The sequence below is a fragment of the Volvox carteri genome (genome assembly GCF_000143455.1).
Source record: "Volvox carteri f. nagariensis unplaced genomic scaffold VOLCAscaffold_76, whole genome shotgun sequence".
Classification (NCBI taxonomy): Eukaryota; Viridiplantae; Chlorophyta; class Chlorophyceae; order Chlamydomonadales; family Volvocaceae; genus Volvox; species Volvox carteri.
In genome coordinates, this window is record NW_003307619.1 from 284,360 (window position 1) to 295,367 (window position 11,008).

The window sequence follows — 11,008 nt, forward strand, 5'->3', positions numbered from 1 at the left end:
ATGGGGAGTTGTTTGCCCCTACCTCTCGTGGTTCGTCATTGCGTGCTTTATTAGCAGTTGCCGCAGCCCGGAACATGACGGTACATCAACTCGATGTGTCTACTGCGTTTCTGAATGGTGAGCTGAAGGAGGAGTTGTGGATGGAGCAACCGCCTGGATATGCATCCAGTGACCGGTCGCTTGCGTGCAAGCTGCAGAAGTCTATTTACGGTTTAAAGCAGGCACCCTGTTGCTGGTATGAAAAACTATCAGCAGAGTTCGCCAAGTTGGGTCTTTATCCTTCGAAGTCTGATCCGGCTATGTTCGTTAAGACTGACGAGCGTGGGGTTGTTATTGCTTTGGTGCACGTAGATGACACTATTGTTGCGTCGGAAGACCCGGAAATGGTCCGGGCAATTAAAGCTGCAATTGCGAAGGTCTTCAAGGTGCGCGACCTTGGAGAAGCGAAGGTGTTTTTGGGCATGGAAATTAGGAGGGAGAAGTCGGGTGAGATAGTGTTGTCGCAGCATAGGTATATTGCGCAGTTGTTGGAGCGTCATAAGTTGGTTGACGCCAAGCCGAGGTCTACTCCTTTGCCTCCGGGTTTTAGGTACACTCCTACGGGGGACGGAGAGGAGCTGCTGGGCAATCCCACGGAGTATAGGGCTTTGGTGGGAGAATTGAACTATCTTGTGACGAACACGCGGCCTGACATTTCTTATGCATTGAGTGTTTTGTCCCGGCATATGGCCACACCTACGAAGACTGCCATGAACTTGGCCACTGGCGTTCTGCGTTACCTGGCGGGTACTCGCGAACTAGGATTGCGTTTTGGGGGTGTTGGCGACGTTGCTATGTCCGGGTATAGCGATTCTGACTGGGCAGGAGACCCAGTTATGCGGCGTTCTACATCCGGTTACGTATTCACTCTTAATGGGGCTGCGATTAGCTGGAGCAGCCAACTTCAACATACTGTGGCGGCTTCGTCGGTGGAGGCTGAGTACCAAGCTACAGCGGCGGCTGTTCATGAGGCTTTGTGGCTTCGCAAGCTGATGGTTGATTTGGGCTTGCCTGAAAGCGCGGTGAAAATCCAGATAGACTCCCAGGGGGCGCTTAGCTTGGGAAACAATCCGATTACGTGCAGCATCACATAGTGCGTGAGAGGGTGAATAGCGGTGAGGTGCAGTTGGAATACTGCCCTATGGAGTGGATGGTTGCGGATGTGCTCACGAAGGCTCTGGGCGAGGTGAAGTTCAAACGTTGCCGAGATGCTATGGGCCTTGTGTGAAGTGTGCAGATGAACTTGGTACTCGTTGGGATACGGCCCGAGGGGGCGTGTTGAGGAAACGGTCCTCTCCCAACTCGTGTGGTTGTCGACCAGGGGATTTGACCCCGGGTCTGCGCCTGACTAATGGGGAAGACTTACCCCAGAACCTTATGGGGCTATCGATGCATATCCGGTAGCTAAGTGATAGACATTAGGGCACCGTCTGGACGGCGCAGTGAGATCGCGGAATGTACGTGCAGTTAGATCGTGGAATGTACGAGTTTTCTGCTAGCGCCGGTATTTAGGGCGGTGACTGCGCCTATTAGTTTATCTCACAACGATCGGTATTCCTACCAGGAATCTCCTCAAGTCCTGCCGAACGCTAACAATACTCTTCACATTACTTGTAACAGTTTATCGTGCTAAATATCTTCGCCACCGGCAATCCTTCCGGAATAACAATTAGCGTTAGCTGTCACCGTCGCCAATTCTTCAATACCCTGTGCCCTCCCATCCCGCCGGTTCCAGGGCGGTCTCGGTGATTGGCAATGCGCGGGTCTGCCGCTGTCAGAAGGCGCCAGCGGCTCCAAGGGGCAGGGCAGCAGCAACAGCGGTGGTAGCTCGGGTGCAGCCACTGGGTGTGGAACCAGCAGCGGTCGCCTCACCGCCACCGCCAGCAGTCGCAACGGCACTGGCAGTGCGAAGGCAACCACGACCAAGGAGCTGGTGTCGGTCTCATCGCGAGGTCGCAAATGAGTGGAAAGGCCCGGGCACCCAGACAAGCTGGGTCAGCAGGGTCAGGGCAATGGAGTAGCGACACCGGGGAGGCGACGGAATGAGCGCCATGGAACCAGAGACACCTGTGCGGGCAGTGCGGCGCACTAGGTTATTATCAGGTGCTAGGTCGGGGGATTCCTCGTTATTAGTTTTCAGCGATGTTGTATTGTTTTTGGCAATTAGAAGGTGCGAGAGGTGTGGTAAACGTTTTGCTGAGTTGCATGTGTAGTAAGTAGTTGGCATTAGCGTTCATCGGGAGTCGTAGCGGTCTTTGCTGTTACTGGGAACGTACGGCTCCGGCGTTGGCAGTATGCAACGCTGGCTGGTATGCCCTGTCGTGGAGGAGTAGCTCCTGTCGTGGAGGAGAGCTGGTATGCCCTGTCGTGGAGGGCATACCAGCCCTGTCGTGGAGGAAGACGGAGAGGGAGAGGGAGAGCAGGCAGGCGACCCGCCGCCACTGCCGCTGCCGCCGCTGGCATCTCAGCAGCAGCGACATCAGATGACACCCGCAACAGACGCGATCCGGCAGCGGCGGCGGCAGCGGCGGTGGTGGCCGATGACTTTCACTTAGCTACCGGATATGTATCAGTACCCCATACAGTTCCAGGGTAAGTCTTCCCCAGTTGTCAGTCACAGACCCGGGGTCAAATCCCCTGGTCGACAATCCCACGAGTTGGGAGAGGACCGTTTCTTTAACACACCCCCTCGGGCCGTATCCCAACGAGTACCAAGTTCATCAGCACGCTTCACACAAGGCCCATCGCATCTCGGCAACATTTGAATTTCCCCTCGCCCAGAGTCTTCGTGAGCACATTCGCAATCATCCACTCTGTAGGGCAGTATTCCAACTGCACCTCACCACTATTCACCCTCTCACGCACTATGTGATGCTGTACGTCGATGTGCTTCGACCAAGCAGACGTAATCGGGTTCAGGGTTCGACACTGACCTTCCTGAAACTTGTGGGTTCCCCGTACCTCCCAAATTTTCCTTGCGGAGGGGCCCCTGTACCAGGCTCCTGTACCGGCCAAAAACCTTACGGGGGCCCCCCTAACCCCCACAAAACCTGAACGCTGGCTGAAATGCTATGGAAAGTGACGCTTTGCATTTTTTTGCCCTGTAAATCGTTGTTTTCGTTATTTTCTCGTGAACCATTACACTCGGGGACACGGCACACTCAGTGAAAGCCAAGCGCCTTGGCCGCCGCGGCCGCCCATCCCTTCTGCTCCTGTTTCTCGTCCTCCTCCTCCTCGTCCTCCTCCTCATCATCAAAATGTTGCAGACCAGAAGTTATAAAAGTATTATGAAAAGTGTAGTTAAATATTGCAATATGAGTTATGCCTGCCAAGTGTGTGGCCTTATCCTATATATGGTCAAAGGGTACTACAACCTTGCATGGCAGTCGGCAATCGGTCCGTCCTCTCCCCTACGGGGGCCTTTACGGGCCACGTACGGCCTCTTATAAATCCTTAAAATCCTTACGGGGGGCCCCCGTAACCGGCCTTCGGCCGATCTGGGGGCGGCCCCGTACGGGGGCACTTTGCGCCCCAAAATCCTTACGGGGGCCACCGTAAAGTCCTATGGGCCCTTACAGGGATACCGAAAAAAGGCCAAAAACTTACGGGCCCCGTACGGGGTGTCGAACCCTGATCGGGTTATTTCCTAAGCTAAGCGCCCCCTGGGAGTCTATTTGAATCTTGATAGCGCCCTCAGGCAAACCCAAATCGACCATCAGCTTGCGAAGCCACAAGGCTTCGTGAACAGCTGCCGCTGTAGCTTGATACTCGGCCTCTACCAACGAAGCCGCCACAGTAGGTTGTAGTTGGCTGCATCAGTTAATCGCAGCCCCATTGGGAGTGAATACGTAACCAGAAGTAGAATGCCGTGTAACTGGGTCTCCTGCCCAGTCAGAATCGCTATACCCGGACATCTCAATGTCGCCAACACCCCCAAAACGCAATCCTAGTTCACGAGTACCCGCCAGGTAATGCAGAACGCCGATTGCTAAGTTCATAACACTCTTTGTGGGTGCGGCCATATGCCGGGACAAAATGCTCAATGCATATGAAATGTCAGGCCGCGTGTTCGTCGCTAGGTAATTCAACTCCCCCACCAAAGCCCTATACTCCGTGGGATTGTCCAGCAGCTTTTCTCCGTCCCCTGTAGGAGTGTACCTAAAGCCCGGAGGCAAAGGGGTAGACCTAGGCTTGGCGTCAACCAACTTATGACGCTCCAATAGCTGCTCAATATACCTACACTGCGACAACACTATCTCACCCGACTTCTCCCTCCTAATTTCCATGCCCCAAAACACCTTTGCTTCTCCAAGGTCGCGCACCTTGAGACCTTCACAATTGCGGCTTTAATTGCCCGGACCCTTTCCGGGTCTTCAGACGCAACAATGGTATCATCTTGTTGTATTCCGCTTCTTAAATCTGGTCCCAAACTGATACATTTTTCTGTCTAATTTTTCCTTTCTCGCTTGGCGCGGTTACTGGACAAGTTCGCTGGAACTAACTGAATTCCAACTGCCTATTTTGCCGCTTTTCTGTCAGATCTTTATGGCTCCGACCTCTGGGTCAGACGGCGAGCGGGAAGCTGTCATGGATGCCAACAAGTAAACGCCGCCTCAGGCGGAAGTCCATACTTGCAGAAGTATGGGCGGGGGTCGTAGCACAGGCTACGACTGGGACGCTGGTCCCTGGCTCGCGGAGCCCCGTCATCGATTGGAAGCATGGATCAACGGTACGCCATTCCGGACTGGACCGCGCCTTTTCGGAATTGGCTGTACGATTCATGGGATGGCCGCATCCTCCGCTATTTAAGCTGTTAAGACCAGCAAAGCGCCGGACCCCCGTTGGGTCCTATTACTGTGGCTACCATTCACTGGTATATGAGTGTCGGTCATTTCCAACACCCCCCCGTGAGCGACACTCTCTCGCTACGGGCCTTCCCGTGCCTCATCCCGGTCTCCCATTCTCTGGGCAACAGCCAGTGGGTAACGATCCGGCGATCTCTCGGCAGCGCAATGCGCCATTCGGGGCTCATAACCTGTTAAGACCAGCAAAGCGCCGGACCCCCGTTGGGTCCTATTACTGTGGCTACCATTCACTGGTATATGAGTGTCGGTCATTTCCAACATAAGCGGGCGAAACTCTTCCAAATCGGTGTCTTCCGACGCCACCATCCAGTTGTGGTTTAGTAAGATACAACAAGTCTGGTATCGAGACGGTTCCTCCCGGGGCCTCTCGCATTTCTGAAAATTTCAAGATCCCCCTTTTGCCATCAAGATCCCCACTTCTACCGGCGCGCGGATGGAGGTCGACGACGTCACCAGACCTTTGGCTACAATCGTCGACGCTCTTGGCGATGCTGTCCGCGAAGTCGCTGCCGCCGGTCTGTAAACTACTTTAGCAAATCTGTTTGCTGACTTTCTCTAGGATTTTGGGTTAATAGCGGTAAGACTGCTGCAGGCTCCGAACCGCCAGTTCCTTCGGTGGTCCCTGCCCTTTGCCGGAGGCTCTGTCAAGAGCTTCGTAGCACCCGTTCGGTGCTAGAACAGACTTCCAGAAAAATTGACAGTTCTCTTTACTTGGGTACGCGGTCTGCCTGATCTGGGTCAGGATAGTTGGAAATGGAGCAGTCTAGGCGAAGTCGTTGGGGATTGCCCTCCGCTATCGATATGACCAATGGAACTGTCCCGCCGCCGCCTATTGCCCTGAATAACATAACCAATTGATAAATATGAATAATCCCTCATCCGATGTTCCGATTCCTGCAGTGGAACACATCGCGGGTCGCGCCACCGGGACGACCGCCGGTGATGGAAGGAACAACGTCGCTACTGAGCGCGGCTTGCCCGCTGGGGCTAGTGATGAGGTGATCAGAATTAATATTCCGGTACCTAGGCTCAGTATTCCTGCAGATATTAAGCTTAGTGAATTATCGCGGGAAGTTGCGCCACGAGTCCGCGCCTTCGTCCGCGATGTCCGGAAGTATTTTAATTTCGTGCGGGGCGGAAATCATGACAGTATCCGTTGCTTATTTTTAGCTAACGCTCTTGAAGGCGCCGCGAAAACCTGGCATGATGACTGGACTAACGCGCGGTTGCAATATACTTCAGAGCAACTTTTGGAGGCGCTATTAATTCGTTTTGCCCGCAGATTCAAACGCGCGAACTAGAAGCGCTAGAAAAGCTTGCTGCTGGGCAGCATCAGATGCGGGCAAACGAAACGGTAGCCGCATACCATAGTCGTTTCGAGGCTCTCATAGCACCCATTCCTGACTTAAGGGAGGTTGATCGGATTTTCTGGTTTATCCGCGGCCTTTACTGCACTCGGACGGAGTATGAGTACCGCCGGAAAAATAGCCGTTGCCTCCGCTGTGGGGAGGATAAGCACCGAGTAGCGGAGTGCCCGTTGCTTTCAGAGAAGAGAGCTAGGAATGGGGAAAAATAGGGGGTTGCCCAGGACAGTGTCAGGGAAGCACTCCCTGGGTTACAAAACCAAACGGTACCCCTTATCTGCCCGGTTGGACGTGCTGTCCGTGCTGTTTTACCGGCCGTTTTGAACCAAGTTGAGAAGGCTGTTGGACGGCGTTTTTCGTTTGACGCTCGTACTGCTCGTCCTGGTTTTGACGAGCACTGTAATCTGTTTGCTATTCCACGGCGTCTAACCTCTAGTAACTTGGGTTGGCATACCGTTTGGATTTCCCCTTCCTCTTTCAAGGAACTTCAGTCTCAGCTGGCTTACTATCGTATTTGCAAACGTCAGCGACCGGACACCGCTGCCTGTCTCCTGTTACCAGCACATGTATCCCCGAGGGCTGCCTCCTTGCTGATAGGGATGTGTCGGGTTCTTCAGTTTCGTGCTGGTAGCAAGCTTTTCAACGGTGTAGACATGACGGGTCAACTTGTTTCCCTTCCAGGTCTGCCGTATACTGCTGACGTTTGGTACGATCCCCCTCTTGTCCTGGGGCACCTTGACACGGAGCCCCATGTTTCAGTCCTGTGTGCAAAAGTTGCTGCGTCAACAGGGGCCAGAGTCCCGTTAATTGGCATTCGTGTCGCTGGACATTCTTTAACTGCCATGGCCGACTCCGGTGCTAGCGACGACTTCATTTCTGCGTCCATCATTGAGCAACTCGGACTGAAACCTCAACCGGCATCGTGGTCATCTGTCACCCTTGCTGACGGGGGTAAGCAGGTCATTTTGGGTCAAGTTTCCCTTCGTATATCCTTGGGCCCTTTGCACCTAAATGTCCGTCCGTATGTGCTGCCTAAGTTTACTGATGCAGCCACGTTTATCTTAGGGTCCGCTACCCTTGATCAGTATGGGGCTCATCTGAATTATGAGACCCACACCTTGCAGTTGCGGAAGGGAACCTTGTGTTATAAGGCGCCTTTCACCACTGCGGGACGGATGGGAGAAGGGAATACTAGTGCTGCGCACTCCGAACCCTGTGTGAATTTTGCTGCTGCCGCTATCTGTAAGCGAATTGAGCCTGAACCCGTTGGGTGCAAAGCAGCTATCCTTATGATTCGCAAGGGGGCGCATGGATTGCTAGTACGGCATAAACTGCAACTGAATACAGCCGTTACCCAGATCACTGAAAATGACCCTGCGGTTGAAGCCCTTCTTAACGAATACTCAGATATCTTCCGTGAGGTCCCTGGACTTCCCCCGATGAGACCTGTAGATCATACCATACCTTTGGCTCCTGGTGCGCAGCCTGTTTCGCACCCCATGTATCGCCTCAGCCCCCTGGAGCTGGATGAGGTGACACGCCAGGTAGCCGACCTACTGAGGAAAGGTATGATTCGACCCAGCACATCCCCGTATTCTGCTCCCATTTTATTTGTGGGTAAAAAGGACGGGACTCTGCATATGTGCATAGATTATAGGGGTTTAAATGCGACCACCGTTAAAAATCGCTATCCTATCCCACGGGTCGATGATCTACTGGATAGACTGCGTGGCTCGGCTTTCTTTAGCTCTATTGACCTACAGCAGGGGTACAATCAAATCCGTATTGCTGAATCAGATATTCCGAAAACTGCATTTCGTACGCCCGCTGGTCATTACGAGTATACTGTGCTGAGCTTCGGCTTGACGAACGCTCCTGCCACGTTCCAAGCCCTGATGGACCGAACCTTTCGGCCCTACATAGTGTTGAGGAAACGGTCCTCTCCCAACTCGTGTGGTTGTCGACCAGGGGATTTGACCCCGGGTCTGCGCCTAAATAATGGGGAAGACTTACCCCAGAACCTTATGGGGCTACCGATGCATATCCGGTAGCTAAGTGATAGACATTAGGGCACCGTCTGGACGGCGCAGTGAGATCGCGGAATGTACGTGCAGTTAGATCGCGGAATGTACGAGTTTTCCGCTAGCGCCGGTATTTAGGGCGGTGACTGCGTCTATTAGTTTATCTCACTACGATCGGTATTCCTCATAGGAATCTCCTCAAGTCCTGCCGAACGCTAACAATACTCTTTACATTACTTGTAACAGTCTATCGTGCTAAATATCTTCGCCACCGGCAATCCTTCCGGAATAACAATTAGCGTTAGCTGTCACCGTCGCCAATTCTTCAATAGGTTATGAGCCCCGATTAGCGCCGACAGTTATCGCCCAATTGTTATTTCTATCCCTCATCAACAATGGTTAAGGACAAGCTTGATGAGTCGCTGGATCTCAACAACTACTCTACCTGGCAAATTCGGTTCAGCGCGTTGTGCATGGAGCTTGGGCTTGAGTAATCCCTGCTCGCCGAGCCGTGCAACGAGGAGCAAATTCGACAGTCACGGAAGGTCATCAATCTGCTCATCAAGAACGTCAAGGATCATCATTTACCGATGGTTACCGGTGCTGCCAACGCGAAGAAGGCCTGGGACGCCTTGGGATCTATGTTTGCTGCCAACAACAACGCCCGCAAGGTGTCTCTACGTCAAGAATTCAGCCGTTTTAAGATGGTCGACGGCGAACCTCTTCCGATGTACTTTGCGCGTGCAAGGCAGCTGCAAACAGATTTATTGGGAGTCGGCCACGTAGTTAACGACTCCGAGCTGGCGTACACCGTGCTAGTTGGTCTACCCAGTCGGTACAGCGTGGTGACGACTACATTACTTATGCGTGACGGCGATTTGGACATGGCGAGCGTCACAGCAAAGCTTCTCTCTATCGAGACGGCTAACGGTGGGTCGGGCAAGCCTACCGAGTCGGCAGCCTTCGCGTCTGTCGGCGGTTCGACGTTCGGCGCTTCTACTTCTGGTTATGGTAGCCGGGGGCCGGCTAACAACAGCTCGGGACATAGTCGGAAGCAAGTCATCTGTTACTACTGTAATAAACCTGGACACGTGGTTAAGGACTGCAGGCAGCTTAAGGCACTGAAGCAGTCGTCAAATTCTGGCTACAAGGGTGGCTACAGCAACAGTGGTAACGGAGGTAGTGGCAGCGGAGCTAGCGGCAGCAAGCCAGGATCCGGTGGATCAGCTAGGAGGCCAGGAGTTCCGCGGCAGGTAGCATTCGTGGCATACAACAGCAATCGTCCGACGGAATGGTTTCTGGACTCAGCCGCCACTCACCACATAACGTATGACCGCTCAGAACTTTTCAACGTGCGGTTGTTGGAGCCGTGGGAGCGCTTCAACATCATGGGCATCAAGGGACAATCTCTTCGACCGACTGAAGTTGGCACGCTTACGATTCGGTCTAACGTCAACGATAAACAGGCCATCACTTTCAAGAAGGTCTACGTCGACGAGGAGGCCATCGCCAAAATCATATCGGTACGCATCATTGATGATCGTGGAGGCAGTGTGGTCTTCGGCGGCGGACAGGCGAAAGTATACGTACAGAACCAGTTGGTGCTGACTGGAAAGCGGGATGGGGAATTGTATCCCGTCTGCTACAGCAGTGGAGGTACGGGAGCTCTGAAGAGGATGCAGCGTGAAGACAACAGGATACCTTCTGGTGGTGATGCAGTGTGTGCTGCCGTGGGTATCGGAGCTGAACGTGCAGCACTTTGGCACCGAAGGTATGGCCACTTGGGATACAGCAACCTTGAGACGTTGCTGCGTCATAATATGGTAGCTGGATTTGATGTTGACCGACACAGCATACAATCAGCCAGCACGTGTGTGTGTGAGACTTGCGTCCTTGCTAAACATACACGTGGTCCTTTTCCGTTATCTGGGCATAAGGCAGCGCAGCCTCTTGCGCTCATTCACATGGATGTGTGTGGGCCTATGCCTGAACCTTCGCCTAGTGGTTCGCGTTACGTGACAACCCTGCTTGACGACCATACTGGTCTTTCAGCTGTTGCGTTTACAGCGACCAAGGAGGAGGTCTACCAAAAGATGGTGGTAATGATAGCGGAACTGGAGCACGCTACTGGCAGGCAGGTTAAGGAGGTGCGTACAGATCGTGGTGGGGAGTTCGTTAATACTTGCACGAAGGCCTATTTCGCATCCAGGGGTATTCTACACGGAACTACGGTAGGCTACACCCCTGAGCAGAACGGAGCTGCAGAACGTTTAAATCGCACTCTTTTGGACAAGACTAGGGCTATGCTAGTTGAGTCTGGACTGCCTAAATCATTATGGGCGGAGGCGTTAGCGACAGCCAACTATCTTAGGAATGTGTCGCCAACTGCTGGGTCAACCGTCACTCCGTACGAAGCTTTCTTTAATGTTCGTCCGAACGTCAGTCACCTGCGAGTCTTTGGATGTGTTGCCTACGTCCACGTACCCGACGTCAAGCGCGACAAGTTCGACCCGGTGAGCAGGCGTGGAATACTTGTCGGATACGGGAACGGTGGACAGTATCGTGTACTATACGAGGATGGCATTATTGCCGTAGTATCTAACGTCCGCTTTGATGAGTCTAATGTCGGCCGGCAGCGTAATGCCGGGGACTCTGATTATGAGTCCGATGCCGACGAAGGGGAGGAGTTTCGCACTAGTTTATCTGGTGAGGGATCGCT

At 53.3% G+C, this 11,008-nt stretch overlaps 1 protein-coding gene across 1 annotated transcript; it reads right to left on the minus strand.

Annotated features, from left to right (window-relative positions):
* Window positions 1–1,738: 1,738 nt before the first annotated feature.
* On the minus strand, window positions 1,739–4,628 carry VOLCADRAFT_98734 (uncharacterized protein; the record flags this gene model as incomplete). The annotated part of the gene is made up of 5 exons (XM_002957604.1): window positions 1,739–1,810; window positions 1,912–2,029; window positions 2,067–2,106; window positions 2,316–2,424; window positions 4,596–4,628. The coding sequence occupies 5 exons, from the start codon at window positions 4,626–4,628 to the stop codon at window positions 1,739–1,741; spliced, it is 372 nt and encodes a 123-aa protein (XP_002957650.1).
* Between the last annotated feature and the right edge of the window lie 6,380 nt (window positions 4,629–11,008).